This window comes from Lissotriton vulgaris, chromosome 4_2 (assembly GCF_964263255.1).
Source record: "Lissotriton vulgaris chromosome 4_2, aLisVul1.2, whole genome shotgun sequence".
In the NCBI taxonomy this organism is placed as follows: domain Eukaryota; kingdom Metazoa; phylum Chordata; class Amphibia; order Caudata; family Salamandridae; genus Lissotriton; species Lissotriton vulgaris.
Genome location: NC_141692.1, coordinates 4,232,869 through 4,253,509, shown reverse-complemented (window position 1 = coordinate 4,253,509; position 20,641 = coordinate 4,232,869). Strand labels below are relative to the sequence as shown.

The window sequence follows — 20,641 nt, the reverse complement described above, 5'->3', positions numbered from 1 at the left end:
ACCGTCCACTCCTTTTATGAAAGGTTACTGCAGGTGTTCAAAACTTACAGTGGAATCGATAACGTGGACATGAAAGATATGAGTCATTTCAGTTACCGATTCGTGTTAGGATTGAGACCTGAGATATCACAGTGGATTCGGGATAATAAAATCAGTTGGCAAGGTAAGCCCATAGATGATGTCCTAAAATATGCCAAGTATTGCGAAGATGAAATAGAGAACGAAAAGAAAGCCCTTAAAGAAAAGGTCATGTGGGCACAAGTGAAATTGGCAGAACAGCAAGAAAAACAGTTAAGTAAATTGAATAGTAATAATGCACAAAGTCCCACTGCTGGGGGAGGAGGAAAACCCCGGGTAAAAATGAGTCGGGAAGAGGCTATGAAGAAGTTCCCCTGTCACGGGTGCGGTCAGATAGGGCATTGGAGAGACGAGTGTCCACATTTGCTGGCTGGTAATGCCCCCGTAAATGGTTTAAATCCGCAGGTGCAGAAAGAGGGGACACGGAAGAACCAACCACAGGTAAAGCAGCCTCCGTTGCCTCGCGCTCCTAGACAGAATTATAAAAATCAGGCTCAGCAGAATGAAAGGGCCGAAGTGTGGGAAGGAGAGAATGAAAGGAGTGCAGCAGCTTCACAGTTTTTGTTAAACGATTCTTTTCTTTGTGATGATCAATACTGACGGGGCCTGAGGGGGGAGGACAAGGAGTGCGTACTTGGCGCCTCCTTACCGGTAGACCAGACAGGACCATACATTGAAGGAAAGGTTGAAGGTAAAGACGTCACCTTTCTGTTGGACACTGGTGCTACCCGTTCCACTGTTAGAACAGTGGATGTTCCTAACCTACCCCTCTCGGGAGAAGCCATCCAAGTAGTGGGTGTTTCAAATCAAATAATCAGTACTCCAGTAACTGAACCCATGGAGATTTCCATTGGAAATTTCAAGGAAATGCATAGATTTGTGGTCTGTGACTCCAGTCCCGTGAACCTGCTAGGACGAGATTTGTTGTGCAAAATGAACTGCACCATCTTTTGCACACCAAATGGCGTCGAAATTCAGACCCCAGATGAAGATAGCCTGTACAAATTGATGTTACTAAAACCAGACACAGAAGTTAACCTCCTGTCCATTAAAGACTTACCCGAAGAACTACAGCTAAAAGTGGTTCCTGAAGTGTGGGATTTCACTGGGAAAGATGTAGGCTTAATGGCAAATGTAGACCCAGTTAAAATAGCAATAAAAACAAATGCTGTTTACCCCAGAACCAGACAGTACAACATGAGTGCAGATGTAAAAGCTGGAGTTGCGACTGAAATAAACAGGTTGCTTGAAGCAAACATCATACAGGAAGTAATGAGCAGTCCCTGTAATTCGCCCATAATTGGAATCAAAAAGCCTAGCGGAAAGTACCGGGTAGTGCAGGACCTGCGCAAGGTGAACCAAATTGTTGTACCTTGCTGTCCCATTGTGCCCAACCCCGCAGTGATACTGTATCAGATTCCTTGGGATGCGGAATGGTTCACTGTCATTGACTTGTGCCATGCATTCTTTTCCATCCCATTGCATCCCGAGAGCAAGTTCCTTTTTAGTTTTGAATTTGACAGCCATATCTATGTCTGGAATCGTGTCCCCCAGGGGTACACTGAAAGTCCTTCAATTTTCAACCAGATTCTAAGGAAATGCCTTGAATCTCTAGTACTGTCAAAGGAGTCTGTTTTGGTACAGTACATAGATGACCTTCTGGTGGCATCCAAAAGCCAAACCGACTGTGTCATTGATACCATTGCCCTATTGAATCACCTAGGCAAGGGAGGACATAAAGTGTCGCCAGACAAATTACAGTTCTGTAAAAATTCTGTGAAATATCTGGGGCACCAGATAGAAAAAGGGATCCGGAAAGTTACTACAGAGAGGATCAAAATAATTCGAGCAATGGATCTACCCAGAACCCAGAAAGAAGTAAGGATGTTCCTAGGAGTTGTAGGGTACTGCAGGCAATGGATTGTAGGATTCGCAGCTCTAGCCAAACCCTTGATAAAAATGACCAAGAAGGGGGTGGAAGACCCAGTTAGTTGGGATGATGAAAGCATGAACGCCTGGGTAAAATTGCGAAATTGCCTGTGCTCCGCCCCTGCCTTGGGAATGCCTGACTATTCCAAGAACTTTGAACTGTTCTGTGATACAAGAGACAATTGTGCACTCTCAGTCCTAACACAGGAACATGGACTGAATAGACGTCCAGTGGCCTACTTTTCGGCCACTCTGGATCCAGTGGCTGCTGGATTACCCGGATGCCTGAAAGCAGTAGCTGCTACTTGTGCAAGTCTAGAACAGAGTGAGAACATTGTTATGGGACACCCTGTCACTGTATATGTTCCACATTCTGTTGTGATCTTACTGACCCGAACCAAGACCCAGTATCTCACCCCTAGTCGGCTGACTAAGTATGAGAGAATTCTTATAGGTGCTGAAAATGTAATCATCTCCAGGTGTAATACATTGAACCCCGCAACACTGTTGCCCATCCCCCTAGATATCGAAGAAGATGAAGTTGAGCATAACTGCATGGACCTAACTGAATTTAGCACCAAGCCACGTCCTGATATCAAAGAAATAGCCTTACTGGATGAAGATCTAATGGTGTTTGTAGATGACTCATGTTTAAGACATGAGGATGGAGGTCTGAGTGCTGCCTATGCTGTAGTTACGTTGGAGACAATCTTGGAAGCATCTTACCTGTGCGATGTAAAATCTGCACAAGTAGCGGAATTAATCGCATTAACAAGAGCTTGTAAACTAGGAAAAGGCAAAAGGATAACTGTTTATACTGACAGTCAGTACTGTTATGGGGTTGTTCATGACTTCGGCCAACTATGGTTACAAAGAGAATTCATGACTTCCGCAGGTACCCCTATCAGAAATGGAAAGGTGGTACAGAACTTACTGGAAGCGATCCAATTACCCCAAGAATTGGCTGTGGTCAAGTGTGCTGCTCACAGGTCTGGAAGTGATGATGTGACAGCCGGAAACCGATACGCTGACCAAATTTCCCAATACTGCTCCCGATACAAAATGTCCCTAAAAATCAAATTGTGGGGAGGTGGAAACAGCTGCCAACTTATGATGTTTGAAGGTGTGTCTACCTGGGAGGAATTGAGAGACATACAACAGGCAACAGACCAAAAGGAGAAAGACAGGTGGGAGAAGGATGAATGTACACCGAGAGATGAGGATGGTGTCATGATTTACAAAACAGGTGTGCCTGTATTACCAGACAGTTTGGTAGCCCCAATGGCTAGGATCATACATGAGGACACACACATTGGGAGAGATGCAATGTGCCGTATGTTTGACAAGGTATTCCGTAACACAAAATTCAGGGGCACTGCGGAAAAGCTTTGCCAGAGGTGCTTAGTGTGTCAGCAATTCAATGCAGGAAAGAAGACAGTAGTGGAGCAAAGTACGATTGGGAAGGCAGAAGGTCCCTTTATCAGGATGCAGGCGGACTTTATCCAATTGCCCATGTGCAAAGGGTACAGATACGTCCTGGTCATAGTTTGCCTATTTTCTAGATGGGTGGAAGCCTACCCAGCAAAGAAAAATGATGCCATAAGTGTAGCCAAACTATTACTCAGAGAATTGATACCTAGATTTGGAATTCCAGAAACGATCGAAACAGACCAAGGTGGGCATTTTTCTAACGAGATCCTTCAAAGAACTCTGTACAGCGTTTAAAATGAAGCAAAGGTTGCACTGTGCATATCATCCAGAGGCTTCTGGAATAGTTGAACAAGTGAATGGCACCATCAAGTCCAGACTGGCAAAAGTGTGTGATTCCACCAAAATGAACTGGATAGAAGCTTTGCCCCTTGTGCTGATGAGTTTGAGAAGTGTTCCAAACCGGAAAACAGGCCTAAGTCCCCATGAGGTGCTAATGGGAAGAGTAATGCGACAGGCATGGGTACCTGGACACAAACTGCTAAGTATTTCTGATGATTTGGTGCTAGAATACTGCAGGCAGCTGGGTGACCAAGTGCGTTCTATCTCTCACCAGATTGGAGAGACTGCTGTCGAATGGCCTACATCTCCAGCACATAACTTGAGGCCTGGTGATTGGGTGGTGTTAAAGAAACACACCCGGAAGAGTTGCCTTGGACCAAAGTGGGGAAAGCCAAGACAAGTGATCCTTGTCACCACCACTGCTGTGAAGTGTGCGGGTGTGCCGAAGTGGATCCAAGCCAGCCATACGAAGCCAGTGACAGGAGAAAACGCGACTGAAGCTGAAGGTAGCGCGGCTGAGGAGACTCCAGAAGAGAGTCCAGATCCCGCTGACATCGAACTACCGAGCTCAAGTCAGGACGTTGAGTGGTTCTCTGCCGACGACCAAGTTCTTGACCCAATAAGAACCCAAAAATATTCTTACCTAGATAGTGAGTGGGATAGTGAAGGTGAGACAGAATTAGAGGACGAAGGTCAGGTCATCGAAACACACCCGAAACCTGATCAGGAAATAGGCCAAGTAGGGACAGACCAAGTTATCAACACTCCTCCTGAAACTTCAGAAACTGGAAAGGGACAGATAGTGGTTAAAGCTGAAGTTCATGCGGAAGAAAATCAAGAGATCGAAGTGCATGAACAGGAACAGATAGAAATAGACGAACGTGTTCAGGAAGCAGAGTCCAGATCACCTGAAAATAAAGATCAAATACAAAGTAGACCTGAACAAGGCCAGCTTAGAGACCAGGCAGAAGAAGCTTATGAAAGACCTGGGACTAGTCAGACAGGAAGGGAAATAGACACTGCCAAAACAAGAGTGCCACAACGAAACGAAAACAAGAGAGTTCACGAGGAAGGACAAGTCTCCACGACCACTAAAAGGCTCAAGAAAAAGAATGAACCCCGATACATAAAAAGACTGAGACTGAGAATCAAAACAGTTGAAGAAAAACTGGAAGACCGAAAAAGGGCTGCCAGTGAACGAAAAGAAGCCCGAGTCCAGTCTAACCGACGAAGCTCACGAGTAAAGAAACAAAACAAACTGTATCGGAGCCCTGAATGGACTTACTTGGTATTGGAAGAAATTGATGAGCCGAACCACAGTGGCAATAGTGACGAAGAGTCCATTACTGATCGGAGTTCTGACGAAGACCCTCCTTGAGAAAACCTAAGAGAACCTTTGGTAAAGAGATACCCAGAGGGGTTGGAAAACCACCTGTAAGCAAATATGTCTGATTCAAGTGTAAATGGAAGATCCAAATTTAGCTGTTGTAAAACCTGCTGTAAAATCTGTTTTTGTAGTATAGCCGTACTGATAATAATATGGATAGGACTACCAGTTTTTATACCTTTTATGATAAGTAAAGACCCTAACTTGTACCCCACTAACCCGGAGACTCTAGACACAGAAACTGTACAGATGGAAGAAACACCACGAAGTGTAGAAAGACGTGACAACACTGCTGTACTGACACAAAAACGAACCGACTTAGATGCATCAGATGAGGGTGGACTACATTTTCACAAAATGAAAAACAGAACTCAGTTAAATGTCTTCGCTAATCTTTTAGTGCACTATGTAGAAGCTATGGAAATAGAAGATTGTTACGTATGTATGAAGCTACCTACTTCTGTAGCTGAAAGCGTGACATATCACCATTTACCCCTGACCTATGGAATTTCCTGTAGTATATTAGCAAGCTTATTCTATAGAAGCACTTTACAGTACTACTACTCAAACACTGACGTAATCTTTTCAGAACTTCCTGTTCGAGGAAATCTAAACATTGTACATATTAGAAGCGAGGTAACCCGTTATATGGGAGAATATTTCCTGACCATAGGTGACATAGACTTAAATGAAGCTAGAGAAAATAATCTGACCTGTTCCCTACAGGAGCAGGAAAAGATGTTTTTGAAAATGGCAGAAAGGAGGAGAGAAAAGTTTCAGAAAAAGGCCACTGATGAGAAGGATAGAATCCCTAGATGGGCAGAGAATATGGAAAGCACCTCAGAAGGCGAAGCTAGTCCTGCATTGTTACTGGATTTTGAACGGAAAGGGAAACTCTGTCTTCATAGAGAAAAGACTAGTTATTATAACAATGTATTCATCGGTTCCAGCGAGTGTGAACATAAGTACAAGGTAATTGGAGGTTGGGGTTTCAAAAATGGGTCAGAACCTGTGTTTCCCGGAATTTATTATATATGTGGAAACAAGGCTTATTTCAAATTGCCGGATCACTGGTATGGAAGCTGCTATTTTGGCATTGTTTTCCCGAGGATATACCATGTGAACAATGCTGCTGGAAGCAATGAAGATACTAATGGCTTAGTGCGTAGTAAACGTGAAAGCTTAGGAGAAATTATAGGTGATATATTTAGTGCACTGATACCTGGAATGGGGGTAGTTCTGAATACTCACCGTATCTGCAAATTGTCTACGGTAGTGGATCGGTTATGAACTGACACTGCTGCTGGATTCCTGCTGGTCAATACGGAAATGGTTGCGATCAGATCAATGGTTTTACAGAATCGCCTTGCTCTTGACACCCTATTGGCAAAAGAGGGCGGAGTCTGCCGAATGTTGAAGGCGCAACATTGTTGCACTTACATTCCTGATAAAAGCATTGAAATAAAGAAATATGTAAGAAACATAACTAATCTGGAAAAAGAACTCAAACCATTGGAGGTTGATAGTTCCTGGATGAGACTGACTGATGGTCTCTCCTCTGTAGGTAGTTGGTTTTCTAACTTGGGTAAAAACCTTCTATGGAAAATACTGATGCCAATAGCTGGAATAGGTGTGGTTGTACTGATTATCTTTATCTGCTGCAGATGGCAAAAATGCAGAAAGCGATATACAGTGAACAAAAGAGGAGTGAAGAGAAATGTTGATGAGCTAGAATTAGAAGAATTGAAGAACGAAATTTATAAGAGAGCTAAAAACTCTCACCCTAATAAGGATGCAGGGAGAAAGCTCAACAACAAGTTTGTGGAGATAGAGATGAATGATATGCAAGAATGAGGTTGGCATCTGTTTCCATTTGTAGTGATGATAGTAAATATCATCAAAGAGGGGATTGATGGAGCAAGGATTCGCACGTAAAGCGACTTGCTTACATTCATGAACCTCGTCTAACCTCTAATAAGCATTAACCAATCCTGTCCGTCTTAATTTTCACCTTTTTCAGTACACGCGGGTGCCCGAGAGAAGCTCGCATCTATGTTTATTAATTGTAATGATGCTTGCACTACTGAATGGCCGCTTCGCAGAAATCCAGTCTGCGCATGCGTCGGTCATACCCATGTGATGTAACGCACTCGCAATTTGGAGGGATATTGTGGCTCATGCGCATTGTCGCTAAATATGGCCGCTTGACTTTAACCATGCTCTCTGCTAGCTCATGCCGCTTTTGCATATCTGTCTTTTCGCATTAACCCTAAATGCTATAGATATTACACAGTAAGGGGTGCAGTGAAGCTTATTCATGGTAGACAGTGTATTCATTTTTTCTGTGTTTCTAATTTGTTTTCGCTTACTTTTCATGTACCGGGTATTTGGGGCCTGGGAGTGGGGAGCGACGCCATATTTGAATCCTCCCACAACCCTGTCACGTGATGAGGGAAAAGCCGAACCGCGCAGAAGCAAACCCAAGCCAGCTGGCTCCTGAAACTGAGATGCGCCTGAGAACATCTTCCATGCTCTGGGAAGAGAATTCGGCTGTACCAAATTTGATACAAATGTATAAGTCTTATGTGTGTTCTATTGTCTTACACCTTTCTCATACCCTGGGAACTGGAATGCAAGGGGTGGGTACTGAAAAATGAATATTAATTATGGGAACATAGAATTTGGGAGGTGAAAATGACCTAACCACCTCTCTTGACCAATTGAAGGATGGGACCTTGTCGCTTGCAACATTTGTGGGTGGTCTAGGGGTCCCAAAACAGTATAACTAGTCTAGTTTAGCTTAGAGAAATTGTCCGACTTGTCCGAGTAGCTGACCTGTCACTGACCCTACGAACTCTATAGGTGATTGATACAGAGCGCTGCGGAGCACTCTGTCCGTATTTTCCACAAACTCCAACGGGTGGAAATAGTCTTAAGTGCTGGCGAAGCACTTTGCTGGGAGATTCGAAAACCCAATCGGGGTTACTGGCGGATTCCGTGCAGAGAGAGGGGGTAACGCAGGCGTTGCATCCGAAGCTGCAGGTGTTGGTCGTGCCCTTTGATGAGCCCAGTCCTGACCCAAAACCTGAGGGGTATCCTGTCCTGACTGTCCTGAGCTGTACCTGCTCGCCTACTGGCATTTCCGAATCCTTGAGGGTCCTTGTCCCCGCCTATTCCCAAACTGACCCGTGGCCAGGGTTAGTCCTCATTCCGTCCTAGGTAAATATATATGTGGGTGTCTGTCTAACTATACTCTTACTTTTCCTTTTCCAAATAAAGCGCTCTTGCCTGTGATATTCTCCTATCACCTTTTCGAAAGTAACTTTATGCAAATTGTTTATTAGTAATGTTCCTTTTTTCCCCCTACCTATAGGATTATTAAAACTGATTGCATATTTAGCTTGTTCCATTATCCCTTCCCGTTAGTATGGTTGCTGTGATCTTAGTAAGAATAGCATAAGGTTTAGGAATTAGTTTAAAGACTATTAGTACACATATTAGGTCTGTCTCACGCCCCCTGCCTTAGCTTAAATTCGTACTGAATAGCATGTTCCCAATTGCTCATACCCTATAGTATTTTTCTTAGTAATCTATGGTGTTTGCCTTAATCCATAGCTACATTTTTGTTATGATCTTTATCATTGATGTTCTAATTTGTATCTGCCTGTTACTTATGGCATACGCATTCTGAAAACTATCTTCATATATAAACTTTTTAAACTCCATCAGGTGTCTGTGGTCATTACGTATCACCTAGTGTTATTACATGTACTGTATGTATAAGGTATTTTATTCCTTTTAGGAATCTTGCTACTTGTCCACTGCTAGCTCCTGATCCATCAGGAGTAATGTGCCTGTGGTAAGTCAGGTACATGAATAGTAAGTAGTGAGATAGTCACCCCGAATTACTCATAGTAGCGTGTGGAAAATCACCCGGTTCACGCAAACTCAGTCATTCGTATGCACGCCAGGGCCCAGTGCGTGGAAATTGGTAAAATAGTGACCCGGGTGACCTGCGCGCTCTATCACAGGTTGGGGAGGTTCTGGGGGCAGCAAGGAATTAAAATATTAGGCGATATCTTTGAAGGGGATAGCCTGATGAGGTTTGATAATATTCAGCAGAAATTTGATATCCCGGCTAATCAAGGCTACAAATTCTTGCAGATCTATAAAACTCTGATGGGTATTAGACCACAAATCTCCCCAGGGGGTAAAATTATTATGATGGATTATCTATTAGGCGTGGCACCCAGATTAAAATGGTATATAGGTCTCTAATATCAGGGATCCAGGATCAATTGGAAAAATTTGAAGCCTCCTGGGCACTGAAACTCGGGGATCCGGATGTTGATATAGACAAAGCACTGCAACTAGCTGGGAAACTCTTCCGGTCCACGAATCTGAGAGCCCAACACTATAAGACCCTTTTTGACTTATACTTTACACTAGCCAAATTATATGATTGGTGTAAAAGGGAGGATGATAGGTGTCAGAGGTGTCTGGAAGGACTACATATGTTCCATCAATGTGATAAATTAAGCGCAATTCTCGGGGAAATCGAGATGTTTTGGGAGGGGCTGCTAGGTGTTAAGATCAACCTATCCCCAACCCTAATGATTATAGGAACTGATAGCAATTTGGGGCTAAACGAGGAAGAGGAAGCCTTTGTTTTTATAACTGTGGCGGTCCTCTGGATATTGCTTGCGGCAGGTTGGAAAGATACTGTAGCACCATCCTTCCAGATGTGGTTGGCTAGACTCCTGGGGATTCATAATATCGAATCCTCCTTATATGCGTGTTGGGGTAGGAAAATGAGGGAATTGGGGCTGAATATCTAGGCCCCTATCAAGAGGTGGATGTACTCTTGCTTATGAAAGTGTCCTGAACAGCTTTGTTGGTAGTGAGTGGAAGAGGGTTTTTATTCTTTATTGACCTTTAAGGGGGTCTAATATTTATTTTCACTCCTGGAAAGAGATATTAGTCTAGTATTACCCGGCGGTAATGAATTATTTCCTATTTTCTACCTGTTTCTAGAAAGCTGTATCCTAGTGTATATTTTGTATGATTGTATATGTTTTAAATATTTGTATATTGGATTTTTAACAATATTGCTAGGTATAGTATATTTATTTTTGACTGTACCAGGTGTTTATAATAAAAATATATTTCTTTTAAAATGAAAAGTCAATGGCTGCTTTAATTTGTATTTCTTTTTGACCTCCCATAAGGTTTTGATGTACTCCGGCGGTACTAGAGAAAGAATAGAAACAATAAGAACGTCCTGCGGCAATTCCGCGTGATTTTACTTCCAGTTTCGAGGACTGCGGAATACAGGGGACCTGGAACATCTTAAAACAATTGAGTTTACTATGAAGGGGAGGTTTTATTGAAAGTTTAAGCCTATTAGTTCTCTTACAGGCTCGAATATGAAATGTATCTGAAAGTTTTTAGTGACATTTCTGCATTTGTAAGTTGAAACACCATCTCATTGGTTAATGTCATTACTTTGATGTATCCTCAGAAAGTTACCACCCTCTTACTATTATACCGAAGTGGAAGTTCATGCAGTTCACATCCCGCCTAGTTTGTGCTGCCATTGTCTTTTGTTTTTAGCTAATTCATTTTGGGATGGCATCAAAAACTGAAAATTGGACCTGGAGGACAAGAGCAAGTACCCCACTTTGGCGATGAAGAGGATCGGCAGGAGGAACCACGCCCCACCACCCAACTTGAGGTGTGGTACTCATTAACCACCCTGTGAGAAAAAAGTCTCCTCAATACATGGTTCTGGGTCCATTGCTTCCAAGATCAAGATTGATGGGATCTGAATTTTTAAACCTAGTAATCCTGGGCAAGAAAACAATAGGTCTCAGAATGGCCTGGGCTGGTACTAAACAGTCAGGACCACTTAGTGATGTAGCGCAGGCTAATCCTCCTCTGAGGCAGAACTTTACACAAACTATGGAGCCCAACTCAATTGGATCAGTCAGTCAGTCAAAGCATTGTTTTTCAGCAGTAAGCCATACAAGCATAACACGATTCTACACATGTTATAAATTACATAAAAACATATATATCATCTACTCAAATACAGAGCATAAAACATAATAATTTCCTATTAAACATGAAATACATGTAATAATTGTGTTAAGATAATAAGTCATACCTTTTTCTAATACCCGTCTTTCTTTATAGTTTATAACTGCATAACAGACCTCTTTCATGGGGATTTTCTGCAAAAACTCTAGGGCTAACCAATATTGCGTAATATTTGCCCTAAATAGCACTGGTGCAGGATAAACCAACATTGGATAAGAATATGAAATGCAAAACATTATAAAGCGGCAAGTGCTCTGAGACTATTCTTTATTACATGTCAAGGTGGTAAATCTTGAGTTCAAGAACATTGATCATACTCAGCATTACATAAGTAAGAAGAAGATGACATATTGGGTCAATCCAAGAACACTCCCATTGACATAAGGAGAAAAGTATGCTTTTGCTTTAAAACACTAACATCAACCAGAGGTACCCCTTGGTGGCATGCTTCATCATGTAGTTGCTTCCCATGCTTCTGCGGAACAGGGCGTGCTACAATCTATGACGCACAGAGCACTTTGTTGGAATTGTGAGTAGGGGTAGGGTTACTCTTTCAAAATACCCACTTGGTAGCCCTAATGTGTTAATCTTGGCTTCAGCCAGTATAATTAACAACAGGAAAAGTTAGGAAGTCCCAGGGCTCTAGTTGCCTCTTCTACCTCCAACGGTCAACAGGGTTTTGCCACGTTTGTTCCCAAATGCTTGTGGCTTTTGTGAGAACTGACTATTCTACCCCAACCAATGTATATGTAGCTGGTGAATTTACCATAAGCACAACTAAACCACCTGCACGGTGTCTGTAAGTGAGTAAATATTAAGGCACTTAATAGTGCTCCAAAGGGCCATGGATAAGAGGCATGACTGTTGTCACACAGAATCCAAGGTCCCCGCCTGGCCTGCTCACTTAAAATATCTCTGTCTGTGCCTGCATGTTCTTTAACCCCTTGCGTGCTGATGACGGCTCCCGTCCATCATGTGTCACAGTGCTCCTGTGCTGATGACGGCCGGGAGCCGTCATGACCACGCCCGCGATCGGAATGTCCAGCACAGGAGTGGAATTCCGGCCGCGGGCAAGGGGTTAAAGCAAAATGATTATTTTCTCCTTAGGTCTATGGGAGGGCTCTCTGATTGATCGGATCAAGTTAGGTCTATATTTTGTATGAACAGGTAGATACAGATATCAGAAACCTTTGACCAGGTGGTCCATCTTCCAAAGGGCCATCAGTTCACTACAACAGTCATAGCTCCCTATTTAGGATGAGTCTCCTGTCACTAGATTTCCCAACCTGAAACCATCATGCAAGGTGTACCTATTGGGGGCCAGGAAATCACTCAATGGCTCCCATACACAAAGAGAATCCTACATGTGCATCGGTGTCAATGATTTGTTTTAAAAAAAAACTCTCCAGCAGTTCATTCTAGAAAAACGCGAATCTTTGCTGAGCGGGTGCATCAAGCTTGACGTATCTACCCCAAGGCTTTGCTGCCTTTAGAGAACATGTCACAGTGGTAGGTAGCTCAGTTGAAAGGAGAGAGAGCCTTACCTGCTAAGCAGGTTTCTGCTGGAAATTTGGAGGTGATGGCCTTGGCCACATAGCAGCAGTGCTTAATTTGTAAAAGAACAAGTGCTGGGCCCAAAGTTGTGTTCAATCCCCTGTGACTATTAAATGTTAGGGTAACAATTACCAAGGGTGCATAGTCTTCATTTCACCTAATGCCTCTTTAATCCACCGCCAGTCACATTATGCCTCGTTATCCCAATCTCTCAGGTTCTTTTCCATCCCTGCTGTCTCTCCTTGTCACTTTGTTTTCTTTTTCTACCCCCTTTTTATGTGTTCTATCTTCCCCTAGGTCACAAGCTGCTGAGGGAAAATGTAGTTACTAGGCCCCAAAAACGATTTGCTAGTGGGGCTCACCTGCCGCCATTTGCTCACATTAAGCACTGACTGGCCTTAAGTGGACCATACTTTAAATAAGACTTCTAATTAATTATACAAAGCAACATGAATACATACGGTATTAGCGAGAGTCACTGCATCTAACTCCTCTTTTCCTAGGTGGCCACAGAATATGGTGCTGACTAGAGATAGCAGGAAAACTAGCATCTGTGATATGATCTGTTAGGGAAGAAAAGAATGATTTGTATTAATGATTGCAGTACAAAAAAACATCATGTTGTGCAACACTCAATGCAGTAAAACAGTGCCAACACCATACAAAATTAATCCACACCAGGTTAGAAAAATAGAGCATGATTTAATGGGTACAAGGAGGATCGGCAAGCCCTCCTGCTCTCGTGCTGAGATTGACTGACAACACTTCAAACCAGGAAGTGTTAGCAGCCATCTTGTGACTCGGTTAAACCAATTTACAGAAAATAAGTTTTAAAAAAAGAAAAGGGTGCAGGGTAGATACACCTTGTCCCCCTAGGCCTCATGGGAAGGGGTCTTTGCCAGAAAAGCATTTTTTTTATTATTTTGGCGGGAGTCATGCTTAATACTCATATACTGCCGGAAAAATAAATTAAGCGAGTGCTCCTGCGCTGTGTTATTCAACAGCCCCTGAGTGGGCCAGGTCCTGGGGGTTTGTACAAATAAAGGAGGGGGGGCACAAGCCCCCCGGGCTTAGTATGCCCTAAGGTCTACCACCTTCCTGGGGCTTATTCAACCACAACATGTGGGGGAGGCCCGTATGGCCTCCCCCACTGCCTTGGCGACCACCACCTCCCTGGAGATGATTTACTTACAAATTGGGGGTTCTCTTGGGACCCCCAGTCCCTGGGACCGCCACCCCACTGGGGATTCAAGTTTAAAGAATATGGGAGGGCTGTGTGACCCCCCCCCCCACAGCCCTGGGGCCCCAACTCCCCGCAGCTTTAATTTGGAGAAATGCGGGAGGGACAGCATGGACCTCCTCGCAGCCTCATGAACCACCATCTTCCCGGGGCTTTTCTTAAGTTGAGTGCGGGGGCCATGCTGCCCCTCTGCAGACCCAGAGACCACCACCTCCCTGGGACAACATCAAAAAAGGAGGGGGGCCAGTCGGACCCCCCCCCCAGGAGGCATACATGGCCCCTGGGACCACATCCCCCCATGTCCGGTTCCTGCTATTTCCCAGAGTACCCACCCTTGGGACATAGCTGGTTGATATGGCTTGGCTCCTGCCAAGCCATAGCAAACTGTGTTGCGCTTTGAGAGGAAGAAGAAGAATGAAACTTGGCGACCTAAGCATAATGTACACATTTTTTTACAAGGCTTAGAATTCAACTACTTATGCTAGGCTGAAAAGTTTTGAGCAGACTTTCTTTTCCCATGTCCCTCTGCGTGACTCTGAGAGACTCACGGCCACATGGATCAAAAGTAGGATTTGCGATTCCTAAATAGCGATTTTTAAGGAATCGCTATTTTGGGAATCGCAAATCCTTATGCATGTAGGAACCACAAAATAAATTCTGATTCCTTAACATTACCTATTAGCAATTTGCAAATTGTGAATCGCTAATAGGTAATGTTACTCTATTCATTCCTATGGACCTATAGGCCCATAGGAATGCTTTGCAATGCATTTGCAAATTGCGATTACCAAATTGGTAATTGCAAATTGTGAATGCAATTCCAAGGGTGCCAGGGGGCCTAAGGGGCCTAAGGGGCCAAAGGCAACAAATTGCAATTCTCTAATTTTCCAAGGGAAATGAGTTCCTGCATCAGAAAAGGCATTTTTCCAATCGTAAACAGGCAGATTCTGTGAATCTGCGCGTTTGCGACCGGAAACAATGTTGATGCATGTGGCCCTTATTGACTGATAATGATTGTGCTGACAGTACAAGGACGAATCGTCCCACCACGATGTCATCTTTCATCATCTTTTTATCTCTTCAGGCAAACTTAGTTCTTGTGCATGGATCCCAAAGAACCTGGCTCCTTATTAGACACAAGCAAGCACTCCCCTCCCCTGCCCTTCTAGAACTTCCTCACAGACAGCCTCTGCATTGTAGAAGGGAGTGCATTTAAGGGTAAAACATATACAGAGTGAATGAAGGAGACTTACACTGCTTCCATTGTTTTAAATAGAACAGCAGCATGAAAAGCAGTCTGTTCCCATTTTTCAAAATGGTCAGTGCTGCAGGAGGTAAATAAAGTCTCACACTGGAGGTATGAAGGGGTGAACATGGCTCTGAGGAGCAACATGCTACTGGTAGGGGTATCATGCAGTCTGGAACGAGGGTAAGTTAAGGTAATGGGAACCAGCAGGAGAGAAGGGAAAGGGTCCACTTGAGGGAGGAAAAACAATACACACACATAGACGAAAAGAACGCACAGTTGGAGCTGCAAAACATCAAAAACAACCATTTGAGGGTCTCAGGGCATATTTATAGACCCAAACATAGACATCACCCCCAAATGAATGCACTTATAACAACAAACAAATGTCTATGGGTCTGTGGGGACAACTTAAATATCCTGTTCAAGACACAACCAAATAGTGGGAAGATGATGTGCTCCCGTGTGTACTAAAAGCTGACTGGGGAGCCACCTCTGAGGGAAGCCCGGGGGAACCGACGGACAGAGCGGTGCTCCACTTACCTGAGCTGCAGCCAGGTGAGGTGATGCTTTATCCTCTTACCTAATGGTTTCCTGGAGGAAAATTTTCAATGACCTAGGATGACCAGGTGACATGGTTATGAGTTGTATAATGTTTCACTTCTTTGCAGTATCGAATCCATGGTCCTGATGAAAGCAGTGGACAATAAGTATCTACATTTGCTGAAACATGGTGACCCATGACTTAAAAGAAGCAGTTATTTGGTGAATCTGCTGATGTTCTACACTGTTTTTTTAAACTTGGAAGTTTTGAGAGATATTAATACATTGTTCTCCAATTTTATACACTTCACTTTTTTCACTCTCTCACTTATCCACGCACTGCATATCAGTTACCCTAACATATTTCTGTCCTGGTACTTCCCATTCCTAATCACTATTCTCAATGGTTTGGTGGCAACCACTTACAACATCTAGTGGTTGCAAGCATATTCTCCTTGGTGTAAAGAGAACTGTGAGAAGTTGGCCTGATATGTGATGTTTCCAATTCTGGAACCACCTTGTATCGGTCCAAACAATCCCTTATGGTGTCTGGTTGTAAGTCAACCTTATTAGACAAGCTATCCTAGTGGTAGCATGGACTAAGCAGCCTTAGAGGCTAAACTCAAGAGGTCGTGTTAACACACTACTTCAATACCAAATGAAAGGACACCACACAAGTATATATTATAAAAATATATGTATTTATTCACTAAAATAATCCCCAGTACTCTTTTTTGAGCAAAGGGGCACAAGCGTTAAACAAAAGCACAGTTAAACATATAAAAGTTGCACTATTATGGATGAGGGTGGGTTTCCACTAAAACCATATATTAAGAAAGTGGTATAAGAGATACCAATCGAACAGTGGTTAGGCCTAGGGCCTAGGGAATCACTGGGAGCAGTCGGGACAAGCAATGCTGAAGTCCGGAAAAGCCCGCGGGATTCGGGTGCAGCGCTTAAAGCACAAGCATGCACCAATGCAAAGTCAATGGTGCGTAAAAGTTATACAAATAGAGTTTAAGGATACTTCCGCTGAACCTAGAAGGACAAAACTTTAGACTCAGACCCTAGAGGTGTGAACCAGTGTGGGAACACCGGCGTTGCTGAGTTACCTCACCCACAGGAAGCGGGTGCATATGGTCGAAGTGGCATCGGGTTTCGTCACGCAGGTTGTTGGTGCTTGAAGCTGAAGATGCTGCAGGCGATGGGAAGGAGAAGTGTCCGGTGTGATCCAAGAGTGGATCAGAGTCGTAAAGTACCTGAAAGCAGAGGGGACAGAGTCTGGGTCACTCAGCAGTGACCAGGGTGGAACCAGGACGGAACCAGGCAATGTTGGGCGCAATCAGGTGGGTGTCGAGGAGCTTCTCTCTGCTGCCACATGGGCTCTGGGGCATCTGCAACATCCAGGAGCGGGTCACGAGCTGTCCCACGCAGTCTCTCACCGTCGGCGCTGTTGGTTTCAAAATCAGAGCAAACAACACTTGGCAAGAGCAATCCACGCAGGACTGGAAGATTGTTTCTCACTCGGACCAGGAGGGTCAGAGCGGGTGCTCCTTTTCAGAGGAGCGGGTGCAAGTCTGGAGCCACCAGAATCGCAAGTCGTATTTCAAGTTTCGTTGGCACAGGGGCCACAAGCCAGCTGGCAAGTGACCGGGCCAACGCGTTGATCCAAAGAAAGCAGAAGGGCCCCACGCAGCACTCGTCGATTGTAGAGGTGTGAGCTTCGGTGCAAAAGTGGCTCAGGGCTGGGGCTTCTCAAACCCTGGTGTACAGCTTCTAGGGTCACTCGTGGGCTGCACGGTCAGCGCCTCGTGGTCTTTTCAAGATGGTGTGCCCCACGCTTCCGGTCTCCTCCACGGGTCTCAGCTCTGCAGGGACTGTGGATCGGGCAGTAAGAAGGCAGGCAAGCTTGATCTCGTCGATCTCTGTCGCTCGAGTTCCGGCGGGAACTGCAACAAAGCAGACGTCGAGGTGCTGGATGGTGCCTGTTTGCACAGGGTGGTCACTCCTTGACCACAAGGGAGATTATTCAGTCTTCTACATCGAGTAGGATGTCGAAGGGTCCAGAGTTTTGTTTCAAATGTTTCATCAGGATAATCTGAGTGCGTTGGCACTGCTCCCATTCTTATACCAATCTAGGGGGCTGGATTACCTGCTAGGTCCCCTCCTGTGGGTGGGACCCAGGAAGGGGGTGGATACACCCCTTTCCCTTTGATCCAGGCCGCGCTGGGACTGGGGCTGGTGTGCCCCAGAACCGGTTTGGCCGGATTATGCGAGGGGAAGCCTTGTGCTCCCCAGGCAGTATCTGGTTTCTTTCAAACCTCCCTGCTACAATCCACTATCTCCTGTCTGGGGTGGTGTAACTCCTCCCTGTGACAGGAAAGCCTTTGTCCAGGCCTCCTCGGCTGAGTTTCGGTCAGCAGCAGGAGATCAGACTTGTGTCTGTGGCAGAAGCATCCATTTTGTGGATCTGAGGCTCTTTTAAAAATCAACCGCGTTTCAGTAAAGTAACATGTCTTCTCCCTCTAGAAGGGTGGAATGCTATCCCCATCGACAGGACTGTCGAGGGGATAGTATTCCAAATCGTATGACACCTTACACGACATGTTTTGATAAAGCCAAACCAAAGTTGCTATATAACCGCAAGGATTATAATGCACTTAATAGTATATGGTATGGCATTATCCCGGATCAGCTTAGGGAGTTGTTCCCGACAGCTGCAGACAGGCTCAGCTCATGCCAGAGCACCATCTCACATTAAACCACGCACTCTGCCTCCAGGATTGATAAGGCCTTCCATAGGAGTGGCTCACAGGTTTATATGTGTCCAGATATAGGTTTAGATATAGGTATACTATATCTAAGCAAGGGGTGATTACACCCACTTGCCCCAGCTGAGTGATCAGCCAGTTGTGTCAATTTAAGAACCAGCCAGGGGTGGCAAAAGTTATGCTTCAGCCCCTGGTAGGCCTTGGTGGCACCTATGCCCTGAGCACCTATAGTGCATGGTACAGGGGCTGACAAGGAGTCCAGTTCCAATTGGGTTATGTACCTATAGTACATGTATGTGAATTTAGAGAGAGAACAGCAGGCTTGGGGTATGATTAGAAGACCCACAGCCTCAGTAAGTCGAAAACCAGTGAAGCAAAAAGCAAAAATTGGGGTGACCATAGGATAGCAGACCCTACTCTCCTACAAGAACCCATATGATGACAAGGGCGGTACCGTTTGGGAACTGATGGGTACTTTTTATACCCTGGTGATATCATGCTGTGCCTCTAGTACACACGGGAGCACATCATCTTCTCACTATTTGGTTGTGTCTTGAACAGGATACTTAAGTTGTCCCCACAGACTCATAGACATGTGTTTGTTGTTATAGGAGCTGCAAAACATACCTTTAGGAGCTTTAGCAACAGAGCATATTTGCTCTACCCTGAGGCTATGTTCCGTCCCTCACAGCACCAGGACATTGGGCTAAAGGCTATGACTATTGGTGTCAGAGAACAGTCGCTGTGGACTGTGAACAAGGTTCAGGGATGCAGCTTTGGCTTCTGAAACAACTGAATGCATTCAAATAGCAGAGATCAGGCAGGATTTTGGAGCACAAGCAGTGTCTTGTTTAGAGAAACTCGAGCGCCTTTAATTGGTTGAGGGGTTTCATAACGGATGGAGTTAAGGAAGTAAGGGGCATATCAGCAAGCCCTGGAGATAAAATTATTGCCGCTTTAGTTTGCGTTTTAAGGACAAAAAGGGGCGATAATTTTAACGCCCTATTAGCAAGGAAACACAAACGCGTGAATCCATGCTTTTTAACCCTTTCCCTTAACGCCCAGCTTTGCATCTCTAATGAGATGCAAAGTGGGCGTTCCTCCCCAGGATAACGAGAGAAATGTAGCTAAGCGACACTTCTCTTATTAACAAGCCGCACGCAAAGAAGCATAGCGACAAGAAAAGTAGCAATAACCTCTGTTATCGCTACTTTCCATACACCTGCTTTGAAACTGACTTAGCCTTGATATCCTATGGAAGGAGGATATCATGGCTAAGTATGTGAGGCCCTATCAGCAAGCTATTGACAAAAGTTGTGCGATTATCGCTGGATTTCCAGCGATAATCGCACAGTTGGTAGCTTGCACTCTGAATTTTATCGCTTTAGAGATAAGCGTTGATGATAGCACGCTATCTCCGCGATAAAATTCAGAGTTGGCCGGCGATAATTATCCTAGCACTAAGTGCGCTTAGCTATAATCATCTCCGGCCCTTGATAATATGCCCCCTTATGCTAATATTGTCCTTATGTGGTGCCATGCACTGACTGCTACTCCTGGACTGTCCAGCTCTCTCTCTTCCCCAATTCCATGTAACACCTTGGTGGTGATCCTGAGGAGACAGGGTTCAGGGGTGAGACATCCACCTACGTGCAGACAACACTCAACTGTTCTCTTCTCCTAAAGGCAATTATACATTTCAGGTGAAATTCAATAAACTATTTACAAACATTTCAAAATAGAATGGCCAATTCCTGACTTGCCTTGAACACTCTACAGACATGCAAATGATTCCTGCAGTTCGCTATTCATATAAATATTATCTAGACATACAAAAAAGTGACAAAATTAAGATTCTTTTTTGTTCTTAACTTATCGTAGGAGGCAAAATTGAATGCTACTACAAAGAGCTACAGTGGCTATGAACACACTCTAAACAAAATACTGGAAGGGTCCTGGTGAAGCGTCTAAGAGAGAGGGAAGTGGCCAGCGGAAATGTAAGAATAAAGATCATCTTGGTCAGA

General features: G+C 44.4%; 1 protein-coding gene across 1 annotated transcript in view; it reads right to left on the bottom strand.

Moving 5' to 3' along the window:
* The window catches only part of LOC147718104 (multidrug and toxin extrusion protein 2-like), a 615,385-nt gene that overhangs the window by 490,449 nt on the left and 104,295 nt on the right, over positions 1–20,641 (bottom strand). Inside the window, exon 2 of the mRNA XM_086919188.1 lies at positions 13,279–13,380. Coding sequence (XP_086775314.1) covers positions 13,279–13,380 — 102 coding nt within the window. The remainder of the gene's footprint in view (positions 1–13,278; positions 13,381–20,641) is intronic.